Below are 22486 nucleotides of genomic sequence, written 5' to 3'. Positions count from 1 at the left end.
AGTGCCCCAGAAAGAGAGTTCCAACAATATGCTGTGGCTAATAGCCACTGATGGACCTCTGCTCCATATGTTTATCCAATCCCCTCTTGAAGCTGGCTATGCTTGCAGTCACCACAAACAAGTCTATGATCTTTGGGTTCTGACAATCCATCCCTTCCCTCTCTTCCTCCTCCTCTCAAGCAAATTGAAGACCTTCAGGTCTAGGAAGGCTGATCTCCCTCTGGTTTATTCCAGGCCCCTTAGCCAACTGGCAATTGTATCTTTCCCAGTAGTAGGAATTCTAAACCAACATTAAATTGTGGTTTAGAATTGTGATTACTGGGAGAGGAATGACCTTACGTAATAAGACAGCTGCATTTGCACATCACAACAAACTAGAGTTAGATAAAGGGTTTTCTAAACCTATGGGCTGCAAGGAGAAGACAGGACAAGAAGTGAAGGAGCCTAAGGATTTGAGGCTTATTCACCTCACTATACTATAATTCTGACCACTGTCGCTCCCATTGAGCCTATGTTTTTCTCTCACATTGCCCTTACTCTTGCAGTGTCTCTGCTGGTCTTATGCCACACTGTTTAGTGAGCAGTGCTAAATAAAGTTTGATTTAAATGGGACACCAGTAAAGCCAAAGCACTTTCCCATTGGACTTTTCATGAACATAGCATCTCCTTTAAACCAGGTGGCTACCTGTGCAAACTAGCTACATTTTGCATAGGTAGCCAAAGGAGAAGCTGTGTGAGTCCAAAGTCCATGGGATGTTGCTTTGGGCTTGGCCAGTGTAGGATTTCAATCAGGCTTGCAGCTGTGTGTACGTGGGGAGGGTTAAATGCTGTGCACCTGTGCCTGGTTATGTGCTGTATGAACTAATAGAGAACTGATCTGTTCTTCTTCTATATATAAAGTGGGTCAGAATTCTTCTTTAAGCCTACACAGGTTCTTCTGCAGCCTGGATTTTTCTGAGGAGGGAGCTTAGGGCTGCTCAACAGTTAGTTTGTTTCAGTTTGTACATGTGACAAGGAGCCACTGAGGTTGCATGTAAAATAATAGATTTAATGAATTTCTTGGTTAATTCATTCTGTGTGTATGTGTTTTTTCCCTCCCTTCTCCTTGGGCAGTTTCTCAGCTTCCTGTTTTCCAAAGAGAATAGCATCTGGAACTCAGAACTCGATGTTGTTCGTCCAGAAGACATGAACAGTCCCCTTTCCCACTACTGGATTTCCTCCTCGCATAATACGTAAGAGGAGAGAGGAAGCTGCTTCTCGGCCCTTTCCATCTTGCCCACTTTGTTCTTTTCCTGAGCTCCTGTTTGCATGATGTGTTGACTCTGCTGCCTGCCCCCCGCCCCCCGCTTAGACCCTTATGCAGGTTGGTTCAATGAATGAGCCAGAGGCTCAGGGATCTCACAGAATCCTCTATGATCTCAGACACTTGCATGTTGAAGATCCCTGAGCAGTTGGCACCCCTGCATGGTTACTTGTCAAAAGAGGTGCCAAATGTGATATGGCTAACTCTGAAATTTCCCAGTGGCTTTTTTTTTTTTACAGACTTTGTAACAAAATACCAGCAGACATTTTGAAGAACCTGAAAGCCATAGCGTTCACATTTCAGTCCTCAAGTGGCATCTTGATCTTTTTCTCTGCTGCTGCTTTTCTGAGATTGCTGGGCAAAGGGGATGCCAACCCATCGGCGTCCAAGCTGTATGGGATAGACTGTTCTTGGACTCCTAACATTGTTTTCCTTTAAAAAAATGAAAGAGTAAGAAATCAGGAGGAGAGAACTGGTACAGTAAGGAGGGGCTGCTTAATGCTTTCACCTTCCTGCTGATTGTCCCTTGCAAGATCCATAGGTACAAGAATTGTAGCTCTTTCCTTGGTCCTCCCTCCCCCAGCAGTCCTTGCCAGAATCACAGAGCCCATGTGGATCAGTAGGTATGCAGTTGGGGACTGCGCTGAAGAGGTAGCAAACTTGCCTATTCTGACAGAAGAGAGGAACATAAGAACATAAGAGAAGCCATGTTGGATCAGGCCAATGGCCCATCCAGTCCAACACTCTGTGTCACACAGTGGCCAAAAAATCCAACTGCCATCAAGAGGCCCACCAGAGGGGCTAGAAGCCCTTCCACTGTCCCCCCCTCCCCCCCCCAGCACAAGAATACAGAGCATCGCTATCCCAGACAGAGTTCCAACAATAAGCTGTGGCTAATAACCACTGATGGACCTCTGCTCCATATGCTTATCCAAGGAGGGGTGATTCTGTCCTTTTTGCCCTCCAGGCTGCAGCGTCTGTCCCTCGCATCACTATCAGTCCTCATGGATTCTGTGACCTGGGGAATACAGAAAGTATCCATGGCAGTTAGTGCTTCTGCTGATGGATCATGGCATCTGACCTATCTTCCCTTGCACATATGAAGGAGGTGTTTTTGAGCTGACAAACTGCAGGAAAGGAAGGGGTTAAGAAGCCTGTTCTCTAGTAGTCCAGGGTGAGGCAGTCTCAATTTCTGGGAGAAGCTCCCCTCTGTAGGCAGAGAGGGTCATCAGTCTTTGTGCATTTCCTGGAGGGGAGGGGCTTCTCTCTCAGATCACAGTCTTCTGCCCTGCCTTAAGGCAGATAGACAGTGGCTACGCTCCATTTAAGCACCAGTATTCCTATTCTAACTATTCTAGTTTTTTCTGCATTTTCTTTTGGTTTGTTCTTTCTTCCTTTCCTTCACATGAAGATTGACCCCTCCACCACCCACAGACCAAGTTTCTTTTGGCAGCAGAAGGAAAGGGGAAGTCACTTGCAGTAGCAGGAATTCTTTCCCACCAGCTCCCCAGGATCTCCCGAGCTGTGGGGTCTCCAGCCTTCAGGCCAGGAGCTTCCCCAGTTGCTTTCCCAGTAGGAGCATCAGTGGCTACCTCATTGGAGCCCACCAGACTTTTCACGCAGTCTGGAAGCTTTCTGGGTCAGCTGAACACAGCAAGCCTGAGACTTATCTGTACCACCATCCTTCTGCTGAACTCCTAAATCCCAGTAAGAAGGGACCCTAAATAGAAGCCCCCGGGTGGGTTTTTGTTCATTCTTTTCCCTAGTTTTAAGAAAGGATGGGAAATGGCAGCATGGGAAGCAGCATGGGCAGGCCTTTCTGGGACTGGACCTGAGCTCCCCTCCTCACCCGCCTAGGTCTCAGAATATGGCTTCCAGCTGGAGTCTGAACTGGTAGGAGCCCCTGCTTGGACCTCTCAGGTAATAATGCTCAGGCTAATCTCCTAGCATGGACTAAGAAGGAAATGCAAAGAGAAATTAGAGAAGCCACTGGTCAGACTATTCCTAACTTGAGGACTTCATTAAGTAGACATGAAAGTCCCTCTCTCTCTAGTAAAACATCCTGTAGCTGGGGGTCAGATAGAATCTCTCCCTATCAACCTAAAAGAGGATGATTAGATCATTCCATCAGGCATAGCAGAGAGCCAAGTTATCTGTTGGGCCATGATTACGAGGAATATGAATGCTCCAATCCTTCCTCATCCAAGGAAGAGGATGAACTATTGGATGAGGAAGAGCCTATGATCACCGTATGCAGACTTGTCTTTTCCCACAAGAAGTCTTCTACAAGATCCTCCCAAAAATGTTGGGCATTCTAGAAGCAACAAAGAGGTGGAAGCCCCGACCCAACTAATTCGGGAATTGCATCCAAGGTTCCTGTGCTTTTCATTCAGTGGACTCTAGTTCCGGTACCTTTGTCCTCAAAATGGCATCAAGAGTGCTCACCAAAGTCCTGGTCTCACTGATAGTGCACCTGAGAACCCAGGAAATGTCCACCTTCCCGTATTTGGATGACAGGTCCCTGTCTCTCCTTCAGGGGATGGAGGATGTACATTGAACAGTCTCATGCTTCCAGGACCACAGGTTCATCATCAACTGGGAGAAAAGCAACTTGTATCCTTCTCAGTCCTACACCTAGAGGTTGTAATAGATACAGCTCAGGACAGAGTTTTCTTATCATAGAAGAGACAGGAGATGATCCTAACTTTAATATAGGAAATCACACATCCGTCCCAAGTGGTGGTGATGTTTCTGACGAGGCTTCTAGGGATTATGGTTTCATGTCAGGATATTATCTTGTGGTCCTGGTATCATGCTTGCTCACATCAAAGTTTCCTCTCACCCCTTCAGGATGTTATAGCCAACAGACAGTTCAAGCTGGTTCAGCTGCCTGGTTCCCTAATTCAGGAATTCAATAGTAGACAGAATCTTCCAGGTTTCTGGAGGGGAACCAAAGAAGAGGAGGATGACATTGGACGCCAGCCTCACTGACTGGGTGGCTCACGCACAAGGGAGGATGGCTCAAGGCACCTGGTCTTGGGAAGATCACAAAGCATCAGCTTCCTGGAGCTCAGGGAGAAAAGACTAAAGCTGTTGTCCTTCCAGGATCTCCTATCAGGGCAGCACATCCTAGTTCACGTAGACAGTATGACAGCCAAATCCTGTGTCAAGCACTGTGGGGTGGGGGAGGAGTACCAAATACAGGTCACTCCACAAAGAGGCAAAGCTGATTATGCAATGGGCAGAGACCCATCTGAGGTCAATAAACACCATTTATGTGGCAAGACAACACATTGGTGGACTTGCTCAGTCAGAGAGCTCTAAAGCAAAATGGATGCCAAACAAGGCAAACTTCCAGCAGATTCGCCACAGGTTTGGAAGTGGACCTATTTGTGACAGAGCAAAACGATCACATTCCAGTTTCATTTCAAGGACAAGGTCTATCAAATCCATAAGGGTAGATACCTTAAACTGTGACTGGCCAAATCAGCTTCTGTACACCTTTTCCCCCATGCAGTTAATCCAAAGGGTGATCCAGAGCATCATCAACCTCAAGGCAGAAGTAGTGTTACTGGCTACATTTTGGCCACAGAGTCCTGGTTCCAGGACCTACTGAGGCTATGTATCATGGAGCCCTGGCATCTCCTGATCAGGAAGGACCTTCTTCCGCAGGGACCTCTCATTTACCACCAGTCTGGGTTGCTAAACCTTACAGTCTGGAGGATGAGCAGTTGCAATTCAAAGAAGTAGAGTACTCGGATAGGGTTATTAACACTATGATAACCTCCAGGAAGAGTTCCTCTAACTGGGTTTATAATAACTCATGGCAGGTCTTCCAGTCATGGTGTTCAAGCCATTGGATAGATCCCCTTACAGCTAAAGTAGAAGAAATTCTTTCCTTCTTGCAAGAAGGTTTGGACAATGGTCTTAGTACGAGTACACTGAAAAGGCAGGTGGCAGCTATTTCTGGCATCAGGAACTAAGAAAGGGAGGTCCCTATTGCAGCCCCCCCACACACACACACATCTGGAGGTTTTTAAGGCACATGTCTTTGATCAATCTACTTTAGGTTCATTGTTTTCCTACATGGATGCTGAATGTAATGCTCAAGGCTCTCTCCTGGACTCCATTTGAGCCAATAGCCACTTGCTTCTCAAAGAGCTCACTTTTAGAACCATGTTTCTGAATGGCATCACCTCAGCTGGGAGAGTGTCAGAACTGAGGGTTCTCTCCATGAACAAAGAGTTCTGTGTCTTCCATAATGACAGAGTAGTAGTCTTTTCAGACATGGCATTTATCCCAAAGGTAAATTCCACCTTTCATAGATTAGAGGACCTGATTCTTCCCTCCTTCTGCCCTAGTCTCAAGCACCCTCAGGAGAAAGAGTGCCATTGTTTGGATGTTAAGCCTTGAGCTTCTACCTTGATAGGACTAAGCCCTTCAGTAAAACCGATTCTGTGTTTGTTGAGGAAGACTTCCCTAGGGCACAGAGTCTCTACTCTACCATTAGCAGGTGGGTTAGAGGCTGCATATTCTCGCTTACAATTCTGCAAGGCTCCTCCGGGAGTTACAGCACACTCTCTCAGAGGGGTAGCAACCTCTGCAACCTATAGATCCTTTCCTTCTTTAGAAGCCATATGTGTAAGGCTGTCACCTGGAGGTCTGTCCACTCTTTCATCAGGCACTATAGGATAGATAAATTAGCCTCCATGGTGGCTACTTTTGGAAGAAGGGTCCTACATTGTGCCCTCTGGGTCTTGGAGCTGACTCTGTTCTCTCCTTGGGGCACACTGTTTTTCTATATCCCAGAAGTTGAGACTACCCACCTCAGATTGCTAGAGAATGGAAGATTTGTCTTACTTACCATGAATCTTCCTTCTTGGTGTTTCAGGGATGGGGCAGTCTCTTCTCACCTAAGGATAGAATTCTGGATCCGACTCTTGGAACACAGGGGTTATGTTGTCTAGACTTAGAGCTTCAGCACCCTATTTCTGTCCTTCCTCTTCCTGGTGAGATGCTCTGGGAGCTGTTTCAATCTTCTGTCCATGCTTCCTCACTGTTATGTTGTTTTCCTCTTCTCAACTGGAAGTTGGAAGTTCCTTCTTGTTTTGTGGTTAAATTTTTGGGAGATGGAGTTAAACTGCTTTGGGTCCAGACTGGGATTTGAGAGAGAAGCCTGTCCCCAACAGGAATCACACAAAGACTGGCAACCCTGCTTGCCTGTAGGAGGGAGCTTCTCCCAGAAGTTGACTGTCCCACCCCTGGACCACCAAGAAGGAAAATTCATGGTAAGTGAGACAAATCTTCCGTTTACTCCCTGCCATGGTTCTTTTCTCCCAATTTTAACTTTCCTGCTTTTTTGCTTTAAAAAAGTGGAGTAAAAATCACAGAACTGTCAATTGCATGTAGCTTCGGCTTCTTTCTTCCAAGAGCATGGCCTGATCTTAGAACACACCTAGCAGCATGTCAGTTCCGTAGGCCTTGTTGCAATGAGCATTGTCAATGTATCTAATCCTTTACATGGCCCATCTGTGGACACATAAAGCCAAAGCCTGGGGCCATGAACAGAAAAGATAGCTCTTTCTACAAACCTAGGCAAAGCCTGTGGTTTGGAGAAAAACCTGAATCTTGACAAATATGAGGGAGGGCGTTAAACTGCTCTGAAAATGCTAAAAGGAGCACCTTTAGCCTTAAGAAACAGACACCCTCTGTGGCTGTTTCTAGCAACCATGATATTGCCAACCTTCAAGCTTTGGTTTCTGTCAGTGAAAAACAGGAGAAGGAGTCAGGGTCCTTTCCAGATCTGATTTAGCTTTTCAGAGATGGCTCATTGGGGCCAGGATCAGCATTAACTGTGGGCAACTTGCAACCACGAAACTTGCATGACTCGCCCAGCCCCAGCTGCTTGCTACTGTGTCCAACAGCAGCTCCCTCACAAAAGCTGGTGTGGTGATTAGCATTTTAGCCTATGATGCAGGAGACCCAGGTTAAAAATCCTTACTCTGCCATAGCAGCTTACTTGGGTGACTTTGGGTCACACACATATCCAGCCTAACTTTCCTCACTGGATTGTTGTGAGGATAAAATGGAGGAGAGGGGAACAATGTTAGCTGCTTTGGGTCCTCATTGGGGAGAGAGGCAGAATATAAATGAAGTAAATCAATACATCTGAAGGTGGGGGAAGCATGTACACATGAAGCTGCTGTACACTGTTTCAGATTGTTGGTCCATCAAAAGTGGTGCTGTCTACTCAAACTTAAGCTGCTCTCCAGGGTCTCAGGCTGAGGTCTTTCACATCACTTACTACCTGATCCTTGCTGAAGTGTCCTTGACTGAACTTGGAACTTTCTGTTTGCCAAGCAGATGTTTTACAATAGAGCCATTCCCCTTCCTCAGATAAAAGCTGGTTGGTTGCTTGGTGGGAAGGAGGAGTGTAGGAAGGAGTGAAATGTGGGGGCTGCCAGGAGGAAGGAAAGAAGAAATAGTGTGGGGAAGGGGGTAGAGGGTAAAATGAGGAACCTTCTGCTAGTCCTTGCAGATTACTCATGATGCAGGTGGGCTCACTTGGTACAGTGCAGATTCGCCACAGAGAAAGGCTGCTGTGAGAGTGAAAACCAAAGACGGGAACTGATAAAGTTTGCCTGGTGGGTGGGAAGCAGAGAAGGAAGCAAGAAAATGGAAAAAGTTATGGGAACTGCCAGGAAAAGGGGAAATAATGAGAGAGGGAGAGAGAGAGAGAGAAAGGAAAATAAGATGCTCTACATAAGTCATTACAGGTCCCCCGGCTTGTAAAATGCAAGTGTGCATAAAATGTCGTTAGAAATTACATTCAAGTCCTGTGCACCTTGGGACATTTGTGGGATGCTTATGACAAACTCTCCACGGATCATGTAAGGTTTTTGTTTCCCCCACATGAATAGGTACTTGACAGGAGATCAGTTTTCCAGTGAATCCTCATTGGAAGCTTATGCTCGCTGCCTGCGCATGGGATGCCGCTGTATTGAACGTGAGTGCTTGTCCTTCATCACCCATGTCCTGCCCACTGCCTTTTTCTAAGGCCAAAGAAGTACTGCTGCAATTCTAGGCCTAGAAGTAATTTCATATCTTGCTAGGTAGGAACAGTTCTGAGTTCTCTGTGTCTGAAGCTTTTTGAGGAAGCCAGGCCACTGGCTCAGTAATTTTTCCTTTGGCTTTTCATATCTGAGTGAAAGATTACCCCGCAATGTTCTGATTCTAACAGCATCACCGGTGTGATTTGAAATGCATGTTTTGCTGCAGTAATTGCACATCTGCTGGCATCAAGGAGGGAAATGGAAGAGATCTTGGAACATAGGCAGCTGCCTTCATAATGAGTCAGACCATCGGTTGATTGAATTCTGTACTTACTCTTCCTGGCAGCAGTTTCCCCAAAACCTCAAGTGCTGGAAGGCCTTTCCCAACAGCAGTTGCCTGATACTCCAGCACCTCCATTGAAAGGATGAAATCTGGGACCTTCTGCATGCAAGCTGTATGCTCTGCCACTTAGCCTGTCTCTTCCAATAAAACATGTATTATCTAGGTAGTTAGCTGTCAAGCTGCCTGTTAGGTTTAACTCGTGATGCCTTGTTTTCTGGGGATTCCCTGCAGAACTGTATTCTGCCATGCTGACTAATGTTCTTTGGTTGCATCGCTGAGATTTTGTTCAAGTTTTTTGTGTTTTTCTTTTAAATCCTTTTCAGTTGATTGCTGGGATGGGCCAGATGGGATGCCAGTGATCTATCATGGGCATACGCTAACTACAAAGATCAAATTTTCTGATGTGTTGGCCACCATCAAGGAGCATGCTTTTGTGACCTCTGAGTAAGTAGGCATTTGTCTTATCCTCTCCCTTAGATGACTGCAATCCAGAAACCCTTCATAGGGTGCATGGCACCTGACTGGGTGCAACTGGGCTGTTTGTAGCATTTAGATCTGCAAACCATTTTCACAGTGCCACTATCTCTGTTCTGTTGGATGGCACTGCAGTTGCAGCGTTTTACCCTGAACATTTACTTCACTGTTTTAGCAAGATACAAATAATTCGTAATTCAAGGTGCTTTTAGCTCATGACACAGTAAGAATTGTATCTGCGGAAATTCTGTGTCTTGGTAGTCCCACTCCTGCATGAAGAAAAGCTGGATTCTGCAAATGTGCAAAAAAGCATGTCTGCTGTGTGTAATTTTATTTAGCATCATTCTGCAATTTAATGATGCTGCAAAATTTATTTTATTGCTGCTAGTGATGGAAAGGATGAGGTTTTCAAGACTTTTTTAGTTTAGAAAAACTTTTTTAGTTTAGAAAAACTTTTTTAGTTTAGAAAAAAAGATGGATAAAGGGAGACACAGTAGAGGCTTATAAAATTGTGTTTGGCATAGAGAAAGTCTCCCGTAACACTAGAACTGAGGGACAGCCAGTGAAATTGTTGAGCAATAGGTTTAAGAGAGATAAAAGAAATACTTCTTTACTCAGCGAGTAATTAAAATGTTCAGTTCACTGCCAGATAGTGATGGCCACAAACATAGATAGCTTTTTATAAGAGGGTTGGGCAGATTCATGGAGGAGAGTTCCCTCAACGGCTTCTAGCCATGGTGACTGAGGGGAGCCTCCATCTACAGAGGCAACAAACCTCTGAGTACCAGTGCTGGAAGGCAGTAGCATGGGAAAGCTTTGGCTTCTGCCCTTCAGGTCATCTGGTTGGCCTCATTGTGAAACAGTACATTGGAACAGATGGACCACTGGTCTAGTCCAGCATGCTCTTCTTATGTTCTTAAGTCTTGTCCTCAAGTCTTTCCTAGCTATTCCTCTGGCTTTAGAATTCTCAGTGGGCAGTGCCTACTCACTTTCAAATAAATCTTCACAGTTATAAGGACTAGGAATTTATACTTAAAATACATTGAAGTTGAGGATTTCAAAAAGTTAATTCCACTTACTAGATTGTATGCATGGGAAGGAATGTGTCGACTGTTACTGAATCATGGCCATATAGGCTGGAATCAGTCTTCAAAATTCTCAGCAATGGACTTGCACGATATCCTGAAAATTCTAGCTTTTATTTCCAAACATTTCTGGCTTTTATGAGTTCAGACATGAATTTGAAAGGGATTTGCAGTGTCTGTTGAAACTTCAAAAAGCAGCAGCTAGGAGGAGTTGGCTGTTTGTTCTTCAGCACTCTTCATAGCTCCGTGACCTCTCTAGTTCTTGTCGCTGCTGCTCTCTGGCCTTCACTCTTACAGCTTGCCTCTTTCCAATTCAGACTCAGTTCTGTTGAGCTCTCTACAAGAAAATGTATTAGAACTATTCCCTCATCTCTGTTTACATCTCTAATTGTGTTATTTCACTAACCATTTAAGAAGAAGAAGAAGAATTGCATATTTATACCCCGCCCTTCTCTCACATATGAGGGGCAGTCAGCTGAAGCATCTGATTAAATATCTGTATACATACCCCTACCTATCTTCCTCATAAAATCACTATATTATGTATATACATTTTTTTAAAGAAATCAACCCTTTCCAGAATACTGAATCTCTTAATAGTCTGATATCTTCTAGCCTGTAGACTGTATATGCTTAAAATGAATCTCTAGCCATTTGTCCCCACAGACTTCTGTAACCCAAACAGTTACAGGTCAGTTCAGTATATCCATTTCTTCTTGCTTTGGGCAAACTTTTTGACTGTTTTAATCATAAGCTGTTTTACAATTCAATTAATATATGTACATGAACCAGCAGAACATCTAAGAAGTGCCAGAGGGCTTGAGGTGCAGACAGTACCGTGAGGTAAAAGCGTCCCTCAGGAGCAACATGCAGAGGGCAGGTTTTGTCTTGTCTTACCTCTGGATTATATGCTTGCTGTGTTGTGGTTGTTGAGTATTTTTCCTGGACCTTGATGAAGGTTTCTGAGCTGAGACAGATATATGTCTTGGAGAACTAGTCTTCTGGAGCCTTCATTATCAATGGAGGCACAGATAGCGGCCACGGCCAAGTCCGCCTTTTTTCATCTTCGGCGGGCAAAGCAGCTGGCCCCCTTCCTGGAGCACCGGGACCTGGCAATGGTGATTCATGCTACGGTCACCTCGAGACTGGATTACTGCAATGCCCTCTACATGGGGCTGCCCCTGTGCCGAACTCGGCAGTTGCAGCTGGTGCAGAATGCGGCGGCTAGGCTGCTATTGGGGCTCCCAAGATGGGAGCACATGCGGCCAGGGCTGCGCGAACTGCACTGGCTGCCAGTGGTCCACCGAGTTCGTTACAAGGTGCTGGTCATGACCTTTAAAGCCCTATATGGTCGAGGGCCTGCCTACCTGAGGGACCGTCTCTCCCCATATGAGCCCCAGAGAGCACTGAGGTCAGCTGGCAAGCACCAGCTGAATATCCCTGGGCCAAGGGAGGCCAGATTAAAGACCACCCGAGACCGGGCCTTCTCCCTTGCGGCCCCACTACTGTGGAATCAACTCCCGGAGGAGGTACGGGCCCTGCGATGTTTAGACCAATTTCGCAGGGCCTGTAAAACATACCTCTTCAAAATAGCCTTCGCCCATACCGAGCTAAGATAATGTCGCTGTGTATGTTTTCTTTCTCCACTGAACTTAAGAAGATCCAATTAGCACCTTAATGTTAATTTTAATGTAACTGTATATTGATTTAAGATGATTTTATTGCTATGTATGATTTTATTGTATTGTATTATATTTATGTGTTGTGAGCCACCCTGAGCCTGCTTGTGCGGGGAGGGCGGGATACAAATAAAAAGTATTATTATTATTATAACCAGCTGGAAATGTGGAGCTGAGAGCTCTGGGAATCCGTGGTTGAAGCCCTTGGGTGTGAGGCAGGATCCATGTTTTGTTTAATCAGTCCCAGCTATCCAGAGAGAGCATGATGAAGTGTGGCGAGCAAGAATCTCCAACCTATGCCACCCAAATGTCAGCCACGTAGAGATTTTGTTTCCTTCTCAGCTATCCTGTCATCCTGTCCATCGAAGATCACTGCAGCATTGCTCAGCAGAGGAATATGGCTCAAAACTTCAAGAAGGTCTTTGGGGACATGCTGCTGACCAAGCCAGTAGATATCTCTGCCGATGGGCTGCCCTCTCCCAACCAGCTCAAGAGGAAGATCCTAATAAAGGCAAGTTCCTTTCAATGCCCTGGCTTGTGGGCTGTCTTGAACTGAAAGTGGAAATTACGGTAGGTGATCCAAAGAACAAGGAGGGCTCTTTGATAAACGCTACCCTTGAATAGCCCTCGCAAATTTAAATGAGCAAGAGTGAACTGAATACATTTTATTGATGGAAAGGGATTTTTTTTTAACTGCAATATTCCCGCAGATCTTTTTGTTTGTCTTCTTTGGTGTTGCCATGGAATAGGTTGTAGGATGACCCAGAGGCTGGAAAAGCTAGCAGGACATTAACTCCAATCTTGGTCTTCTAGGCTAGGGGTCCCCACCCTGGGGCCTGTGGTGCCGTGGTACCCACTGACACCTTTTCTGGTGCCCGTCAAGTTTTTTCAGTAAGTGAATAGGAGCAGGTAGGACTTTTGCCAAAAAAACCTTCTGATTAGCTATTGGAGATTTAATTGGCTGTGCAGATTTCTAAAAAGCATTGTTTTGGCATCAGCTTCCTCCACAGCACAAGGACTTCACCATGTGAGTGAAGATAAGCCACAGCAATCATCTTGTCTCTGCCTCCTGTGGCAGCCATTTTGTGGCTGTGACCACCATGCTGTGTCAGAATTCCAAAGGTGCCCGCAGGCTTGAAAAGGTTGGGAGCCCTGCTCAAGGCTTTAATTTAAAATAATAGATCACAATATCTTGCATCGCAGCACAAGAAACTGGCTGAGGGGAGTGCTTACGAAGAAGTGCCAACATCCGCCATGTATTCAGAGAACGATATCAGCAACTCAATTAAGAATGGGATCCTCTATCTGGAAGACCCTATCAATCATGTGAGATTCCTTTTACTCTTTTTCTTTACCACAGGTTATCTAGATCCAACAAACTGAGCTGTCCTAAGCATACCAGTTCACTTCCTGGTCAGGAATGTTGTAAACCCATTTTACAGTTAGTGTCCTGTGACCCATGTCATATGCACCAATCTTCTGACTCCTCCTTTCTGCTTGTGTATTTTTGCTACATTCAGTGGCTGCTGGAGACCAAGACTTGGTCTCCATGTTACTAATGATAATAAGTATTCAAGAGATGAGCTTATATCAAGTCAGAGACTCTGATGAACTCTCTCAGTCTTGTCTACTCTAGCTAGGAGTGTTTCTCCAGGATCCCAGGGGTCTTTTTCCCAGCCCTGTTCCCTGAATTTCTGTAACTGGAGATGCTGAGAACTGAACGCAGCACCTTCTGCATGCAAACCGCATTCTCTGCCACTGAGCCCCAGCCCCTTTCATGATTCTCCAGCCTTGAGTGTTTTGATACTGAGAGTATTGACTTTGGGATAAACATTATAACTCTGTATTTCCTTGCAGGATTGGAACCCCCATTACTTTGTCCTTACCAGCAGCAAAATCTATTATTCTGGGGAGACAACCAGCGATCTGGGAAATGAGGATGAGGAAGAGCAAAAGGAGGTACATGTCAGACTTCAAACACTGGTTCTAACAGCCCTGGTCACGGAAAGGATTATTCTTCCTTACTACACCAGAAGACAAGGTTAAAATTCTTGGGGCCCCTTAGCTTGGAAAAACATCGACTGAGGGTGACATGATCGAGGTTTACAAGATTATGCACGGGATAGAGAAGGTAGAGAAAGAAGTATTTTTCTCCCTTTCTTACAATGCAAGAACTTGTGGACATTCAATGAAATTGCTGAGCTGTCAGGTTAGAACAGATAAAAGGAAGTACTTCTTCACCCAAAGGGTGATTAACATGTGGAATTCACTGCCACAGGAGGTGGTGGTAGCTACAAGCATAGCCAGCTTCAAGAGGGGATTGGATAAAAATATGGAGCAGAGGTCCATCAATGGCTATTAGCCACAGTGTATTGTTGGAACTCTCTGTCTGGGTCAGTGATGCTCTGTATTCTTGGTGCTTGGGAGGGGCAACAGTGGGAGGACTTCTAGTGTCCTGGCCCCACTGATGGATCTCCTAATGGCACCTGGATATTTTGGCCACTGTGTGACACAGAGTGTTGAACTGGATGGGCCATTGGCCTGATCCAACATGGCTTCTATTATGTTCTTTCTTATGTTTACCGGGTTTTGAAGTTACCTGTGGAAGTGTATCCAGATTTGTCCAAGCATTATCTCCTTTTCTAAGAAGAGGTTGCAGTTTTCCCATTCAGGGAAAAAAACAGTAGTCTGGCTGTCCAGTGCCAGGCTAGGATCAGGTCAGAAGGAAGTGGGATTAGGATGGTGCATGCTCAGTCTTGCTGCTCGCAGGCAGGGCAGTGGAAGCAAAGAGGAGCTATGGAGCAGCTGCAAGTTGGTTGCCCTGGTTACTGCTTTTGAGGAGAGGAGGAAAACAACATGAGGCTCAGCATCCAGAGACAGAGCAGCCAGATAATGTTTTTGCAATATGGATTACAAGTGCATGAAGCTGACCTTTTTCATATTGATTTTGAAAGCAGCTTGCATATTGACATTAGCAGTCCTTTTGGCAGTGTCAAATGTCTTCTATTGTTGGCAGCAGGAGATACAAGCCTCAGGTCCTTAGCTCTTTCTCTAGCTTACCTTCCTATTTATTCAATGATGTAATGACATGCTGCAGAGGTGTGGGGGGGGGCGTGTCCTGAAAATGCCACAATCCTGCTTGGCTCAATTCTGGTTTTAAATGCAATGAGTACAGAGGCAGCAAGCTTCTGAAACACACTGTGCTTCACAGGGAAGGTTTCTGTGCCTGGTTTATTGGTTCTCCAGGACAGCTAGTTGGTGACTGTTTGGAACAGTATATTGGACTAGATGAACTCAGGGCTGGTGTCAGCATACTCTGAGATAGGGTAGTGCCAAGACTCAGGTCCTCTGGTGGGGCCTACTGCCTCCACTCACTCAACTCTCCTGCTGCCCATCTATTTGTTGCGAGCCCTCCTGCCACCCACATGCCTAGATGCATGCACTGCCGAACATAGTCAGAGAAGGTTGAGTGAGCACTGGGAGAACTGGACAGTGAGCAAGTGGGTGGGAGAAGAATAGATGGTTAGGTGATGAAGGGATGCAGGCAGGTTGGCTGAGGGGTTGTGGGGGGGGGGGGCACAATGATAAGTAGACGTGGGAAAGGGGCCCCTGGGAACTCATTGCCCAGGACTCACTGAAACCTGAAATTGGCCTTGGATGGATCCACTGGTCTTTTCCAGCACAGGTCTAATGTTATTTTGGATTAGTCTTGGTGAAAAGAGGAATTTGGATTCCAGAACAATGCAAATGTGGTGCTGCCTTTGTGCAGATCCCCAGGAAATTAAGTAGGTACATGAATATTTGTTTCCATGCTAGGCAAGCAACAGCACTGAACTCCACTCCACCGAAAAGTGGTTTCACGGCAAGTTGGGAGCAGGGCGTGACGGGCGCCACATCGCAGAAAGGCTGCTGACGGAGTACTGCATAGAAACAGGAGCTCCGGATGGCTCTTTCTTGGTGCGTGAGAGCGAGACCTTTGTTGGCGATTACACCCTTTCTTTCTGGTAAGATTCTCTGAGTATAATGTTGATCAACTAGCTCTGTAATTCTGAAATGTAGAAGAGAAAACATATTTTTTTCTCCTTCCAAGGAGCCCAGACATGCACAGTTTTCTGTCTCCAGTTTTACCTTCATGGTGGCTCTGTGAGGTAGTTTAGGCTGAGCGTGTGTGAGTAGCTGAAAGACGTACAATGAGTTTCATGGCAGAGTAGGGATTTGAACCCAGGTCTTCTAGGTCTTAGTGTGACACTGCCCACTATACTACACTGGCTGTCTTAGGTATATGATGTAAGTATGGGTTCATAGGCAGAGGGTTTCTATGCAGCTTCTGTTTCTACATAATGGATAGCATATATCTGCATGGGAAATTGGCAGAAATACTTAATTTTTACTCATACATTTTTAAAATGTGTATAGGAATTGGGCAAAGGTGACTAATGGAAATCCAATAGACAGTGTCTATTTGATGATGTTTACTCTGGTGTTGCTGTCGAAGCCTGTAGCAGAAATAGTCCAGGAGGGAATGTAACTCCGCATGGGTAGCATCATTATTGTGTAGCAGGAAAATGTAACAGTGATCCTGTGACACTTTGGAATCCAACAAAGAATTTTCCAGCATAAACATCTGTTCAAGCTATGCCTTACAGAAATTTTATGCCAGGGATGAAGGCACCACTGTATTCCTGTTCCATTTTGTTCTTTACAACAACACTACTTCTGGTATTTAAATCCAGCGTTGATACCTTTCTCTGAAATCTAGAATGACTGTTTGGTGATTCACATGGCAGTAGCCATTTCCAGAAAAACTCCATTGGGTTGAATCCCTCATCTCCGCTTTCATGGGGGCCATCACTGAAGTTTGATACGCTTTGTAGTATATCCTCAATCAGGGTTTGGTTCACTCACTGTCAGCTGAGTGCTGTTTCTGCTTCCTTTTCATGCTCAGTTAGTGATATTTGAATCCACAGCCATTCTAAGAGCTCCCAAGTACTCTGGTGCATTTCCCCATATAATCCAATCCAGTGATTTTTAATGGGACCCATGTGCCCACAAAGGGAAGGTGGTTCAGAAATTTGGGGAGTATTCAGAATCTTAGAAATAAGACGGTTTCCCCCACTTGTAATGTTTTTTGACAGTTTTAGATTGCTTGTCCTGAAGATAAAATCCCAGATTCTTAAAAAGTGGCACATTCTTGTCTCTATGCGCACATTTTTTTTTTCCTCCGGAAGATGCTAGTTGTACTCAAACAGTTAGATAGATCCAGGTGGGCAGCCGTGTTGGTCTGAAGCAGTAAAACAAAGTAGGAGTCCAATAACAAAGGCCAACAAAGTTTTATTTTATTTTATTATGCCGTTCGATTGTCTGATGAAGTGTGCATACAATACGAAAGCTTACATTCTGAATATAACTTTGTTGGTCTTAGAGGTGCTACTGGACTCCTACTTTGTTTTTCAAATAAACATTGATACTTTTTTTTGAGAATCTGTTTCTCCTTTGAATATAGTTTCAGGCGAGCAGGTGTGTTGGTCTGCAGGAGAAGAGCATGATTAATGTCCAGTCACACACCAGATGTCCAGGAAATTTACACTTTCTAGAATCAAAGCTGTGACACAGCAAACGTATAACCTGGATATCTTCTTGGACCTTAAGGTGCAATAAATAAAGTTGTCTGGAGTGCTGTGGCTTCTTAGGGGATGCATTCAGTAATGATGTTGCATACTTGGGGGACAGTAGTGGATTAAAGGTTAAGACCACTGATCTACCCTAACCGCATTTTAATAAATAAGTAACCTGCCTACAGTGTATGGCTCTCTTCTGCTATATTATCAGCCATGTTACAGCTGTTGCAAATAGAGCAAGATAAGTAATTCATTCTCTCTTCTGCCCCAATGCAGGCGTAATGGGAAGGTGCAACATTGCCGGATCCATTCCCGGCAGGATGCTGGCAGCCCCAAGTTCTTCCTCACTGACAATCTGGTGTTCAACAGCCTCTATGACCTCATCACCCACTACCAGCAGGTCCCGCTCAGGTGCAATGAATTTGAGATGAGGTTGACAGAGCCCGTGCCACAGACCAACGCACATGAGAGCAAGGAGTAAGCAGATGTCCATCAGTGGCTATTAGCCACAGCGTATTGTTGTAACTCTCTATCTGGGGCAGTGATGCTCTGTATTCTTGGTGCTTGGGCGGGGGGCATGGTGGGAGGGCTTCTAGTATCCTGGGCCCACTGATGGACCTCTTGATGGTGTCTGGGGTTTTTTTGGCCACTGAGAGTTGGACTGGATGGGCCATTGGCCTGATCCATCATGGCTTCTCTTATGTTGTTATGATGGAGAAGGGGAACCGGCAGCTATTCATCACTGTCCTGTGGCTTGCATCGGCATTCCAGCAGAATGATCTACTGTGAAGCTTTGAGGGCTGAGAGCAGTTCACAGTATTGAAGAATGAATTTAGCATTCTTAAGTGGGCAACTTTGGAGTTCGCCCTTTGTTTAGTTTCCTTCTGATGGTTAATTCTGCTGCATTACGGTGTGCTGGCTAACCTGGATAGGTTCTCCATAGTTAAGTCAAGGAAAAAAACTGCCCAGATGCCTGATCCGTTGCAAATTCTTATAGAATGTTTTAACCACGCTGATCCACATAACTTCTCTGCGCCTGCTGATTGGCATCCAGAATTTGTTTCAATTGATAGCTTTTTCATCAGGTAAACTGCCAGCAGAATAGCATGCAGTGTATATGGAGCAGAGAAGTCTTTCTGAGTTTAGAACTGTTACTGTGCAGTTTTGTAAACTTGGTGTCCTGCATACAGACTCTCAGCTACTATCTGACCTATTGTGGTCCCCCAGTTTGCAGACGAAGAGAAATTAAATGGTCCCTAGCAGGCTCCTAAACTATTTGGACAAGAACCTGTTTTGTTTTGTTTACTTAAAACATTTATATGCCACCTGCTTGAGGTGGCTCACAAAAATAAAGCATGATAAAAACATGAACTCTTTATAATGGATGACTATTAAGAATCAGCTAATAACAAAGCACATAAAAGCACTGTTGCCTGAAGTAGTCTACCTTGTTGGTTCTGCTAGGTGATGTTGTGCTCACATGATACATATGAGAGAGAGAGAGATGCTGGACTGTACTTCAGGCTTTCCTTCCCCCAAACCTTGTTCTGATGTCACATTTCCTGATCCCTAATGATGGAGGGACTGGGAAAAAGCTGAAAGGCTAAGTGTTCTTTTCCTTTTAAGTTAATTCTTCCAGCTCTCAACCATGGTTGAAGGTTAAATTAGCACTGTGCTTCTGTGCTGTAGAACCTCTAGCCTTCTTGTATGTCTCCATTAACCATGACCACGATTCAAGCTTATCAGGATCCTTCTTAAGCAAGAGTTTTACAAAGTCACTTTAACTTCTGGTTATTATTAGAACTCCAGTTAGCAAAGGTACATTTCTTAATTATGGGAGATAGGGGGTGGGGGGAGGAGTTAGGATGAGAAGAGGGGAGGCACATGAGATAGGGCATATCTCATGCATGAAGGGAAACAGTGTGGTATGTGATATTGTGACCTGATAACAGTCTTCTAACCATCAGAACATTATTCCCCCACTGGACATCAGTGAAGGAGAAACCTTAGATCATAATGTGACATTATTCACTGAGTCTGCTGCTTCTGGGGTGAAATTGCAAATGGCTCTAAATCTAGGGAAGAAACAACATGACAATAAGCTTTCTTCCCATGTCATGCTACAAAACAAGTGAAATGGGTCCAAATGCTCATCAGCAATGGCATTCCCTTGCATCATGGTATTTTCATCTTTCCCAGATGGTACCATGCTAATCTCACCCGGCCGTTAGCAGAGCGTATGCTGATGAGAGTACCACGGGATGGAGCTTTCCTGGTGCGCAAGAGAAGTGAGCCGAACTCTTATGCCATCTCCTTCCGGTGAGTTTTTCTACTAAGTGCTGCAGATTCAGAAGTTTGATTATGATACGTTGTCTGGGAGGACATTTCCATCTGCCTTCTCATCAGTTCTTCTGTTGATATTTGTCCCCCAGGGCGGAAGGGAAGATCAAGCACTGCCGAGTGCAGCAGGAGGGCCAAACGGTTGTCTTGGGTAACTCAGAATTTGACAGCCTGGTGGATTTAATCAGTTACTATGAGAAGAACCCGCTGTACCGCAAGATGAAGTTGAGATATCCAATAAACGAGGAGACCCTGGAGAAGATTGGGACGGCAGTGAGTGTGATGTTGGGAATGGACTGGGTAGAGTCTTTGCCTTCAGCTCAAATTGGAAATGCTCTTGGTTTTCTGGCAAATGGGCTCTATGCAAGTCCAGATTATCTCTGGTATTGTGCAGCCAGCAGCCTAAATAGTCCAGACTAGCCTGGGGTTATCAGAGTTTGGAAGCTAAGCAAAGTCAACCCAAGTCAGTACTTGGATGGGAGACTGCCAAGGAAGATCAGGGCTACTATTCTGGGGAAGGTAAAGGCAAACCATCTCTGCTCATTTCTTGTCTTGAGAACTCCTTGAGAGGACTTTCTCCAAGTTGGTTATGACTTGATGGCACTTTATATGATGATGATGATGATGCAGCTGGAGGAAGGACCCTGACATGTTTTCTGATTGTGAAAAGGGCCTGCCAAAGAGCCTGTGCCAGAGATTGCTAGTTCCACATAGACAAAATCCTCAAAGGATATATACCAGGGGTTGATTTATAGGGGAAAAGGTGGTGGAGCTCATCCAGGGATTGTTATGCAGCTGCACCTGCTATTCAATGGGCAAGGTGGGAAGAAGGAGGTGGAACTGTCAGAAAAGTTCAGGAGCTGCACTCCTGTGAGCTCCCACTGAATCCGAAGCCCAATATATACTGTGTCAAGAAGGGGCATTAAGCAAGACTGAGCTGTCTCTTTCACCTGCCTTGGAATCTCTTTGCTTGTATTTCTCGCTTTCTCTGCAGTAGGACATGGATAAATGTACTTCTTCTATATCTCTTCTTTGCTTTGTCCACCAGGAGCCAGACTATGGTGCTCTCTATGAAGGACGGAATCCAGGGTTCTATGTGGAAGCCAACCCCATGCCCACCTTCAAGGTATGCAAAAGAAACCCACGTAAGGCAGTTTGGGCATGCAGATCCATCTGGCACTGGTGCAGCATGATTTGATATGGCATGAAAGGGAGTACCCTGGTATATACCCATCTTAATTTGACTGTGGTGTTCTTGTGACATTATGGAATTAGACAGAGGAGGCCTACTTGTTGAGTTGCAAAATGGGGAGATTTATTTATTTACCTGATTTATACCCCATGGTTAGTCCTCATTAGGGACCTACATTGTTCTCTTCTCCTCCAGTGTATCCTCACAACAACCCTGCCAGGGAGGTTAGGCTGAGAGCATGTGACTGGCCCAAGGTCACCCAGCAAGCTTCCATGGCAAAGTGAGGATTTGAACCTGACCAGGGTCTCCCAGATCTCAGTACAACACAGTGGTTCTTAGACTGCTGTTGGGATTGGTGGAGGATGGCCTGTTTCAGAATAATTTTGCTAGGTTCTTTTGCTCAGTGACTCATTCTTTGTAGAAGGAAGGGTTTTATCAATCAAGTGGCCCACAGGGCTCCTGTTTGCTAATCCCGTTTGCGAGTACCAGTGTGTACTCTGTCTTTTGTGTGTACCTGAAGGACTGGCTTGTGCAGTGTGGTTGTTTGCATATTTAAATTTCAGGTATGTACATACACTTGGAGACATGGGAACTTTAGTCATGGGAGTCTGAAAATAGAAAGATTTTCTCTCCCAGGCATCAGATTGTTTTTTATAGGGTTTTTTGTTGTAAATTTCATTCTTTGTTCCTATCTGTGGTGGATGCACCAAGATAGATATAAGGATCTAACCATAAATTATGTAGCGTTCCACTGAAATCCTTGGCCTTAGTAGCCTCATTCTCATTATACGTATACCCATCACAGCTTTTGCAGTGATCAAATAGCCTCTCTCATCTCTTGTGCTTAGTGTGCTGTCAAAGCCTTGTTTGACTACAAGGCACAGCGGGAAGATGAACTCACTTTCACAAAAAACGTTGTCATCCAGAATGTGGAGAAACAAGAAGGAGGCTGGTGAGTTTCCTCTACCATCTTGATCTATCAACTGCTTAGTTACTTAGTGGCTTAAATATATCTCCAGAGGAGCACATCTTGAAATAATTGGGTGCTTTGAAGGGGAGAAGCAGTGGGCTGAATGTTCCTTCCATCTGCAGCTTTCACTTTGCAATCTTCTCTTATCTGCTGCTTTGTATCTCCAAATCATACCACTCCCGTGCCTTTTTGCAGCTGCTTGAGGACAACTTTTGATCCAATTGCAGAAATGTTTTAGCCATTTAAGCTAGGGTCCGAGTAATGTGGTAGTGTTTCATGTGAGTGATAAAGCAGGACTTTGGTAATCTGTCTTCCATTCCTTGGGGGCAGGACAGAACTAACCATGTGGAGTGGTTGATTCTTGAGGTTAACTATACTGCTGCCACTGGTAAATCCATCACTGGCATAGAGCTAGTTTACTGTGTATGGA

General features: G+C 45.1%; 1 protein-coding gene across 2 annotated transcripts in view; it reads left to right on the top strand.

Moving 5' to 3' along the window:
* PLCG1 (phospholipase C gamma 1) overlaps positions 1 to 22486 on the top strand; it is a 114467-nt gene that overhangs the window by 75690 nt on the left and 16291 nt on the right. For both annotated transcript variants that reach the window (XM_060230917.1, XM_060230918.1), the window contains exons 10-21: positions 1114 to 1232; positions 8224 to 8309; positions 9022 to 9142; positions 12279 to 12447; positions 13140 to 13262; positions 13794 to 13895; positions 15753 to 15940; positions 17831 to 18031; positions 19754 to 19873; positions 19987 to 20167; positions 20943 to 21020; positions 21935 to 22038. In XM_060230917.1, the coding sequence (XP_060086900.1) occupies positions 1114 to 1232; positions 8224 to 8309; positions 9022 to 9142; positions 12279 to 12447; positions 13140 to 13262; positions 13794 to 13895; positions 15753 to 15940; positions 17831 to 18031; positions 19754 to 19873; positions 19987 to 20167; positions 20943 to 21020; positions 21935 to 22038 (1592 nt within the window). The remainder of the gene's footprint in view (positions 1 to 1113; positions 1233 to 8223; positions 8310 to 9021; positions 9143 to 12278; positions 12448 to 13139; positions 13263 to 13793; positions 13896 to 15752; positions 15941 to 17830; positions 18032 to 19753; positions 19874 to 19986; positions 20168 to 20942; positions 21021 to 21934; positions 22039 to 22486) is intronic.

Source organism: Heteronotia binoei, chromosome 2, assembly GCF_032191835.1.
Source record: "Heteronotia binoei isolate CCM8104 ecotype False Entrance Well chromosome 2, APGP_CSIRO_Hbin_v1, whole genome shotgun sequence".
Taxonomy (NCBI): Eukaryota; Metazoa; Chordata; class Lepidosauria; order Squamata; family Gekkonidae; genus Heteronotia; species Heteronotia binoei.
Note: the sequence above shows the minus strand (reverse complement) of the source record. Positions and strands in the feature narration are given on the sequence as shown.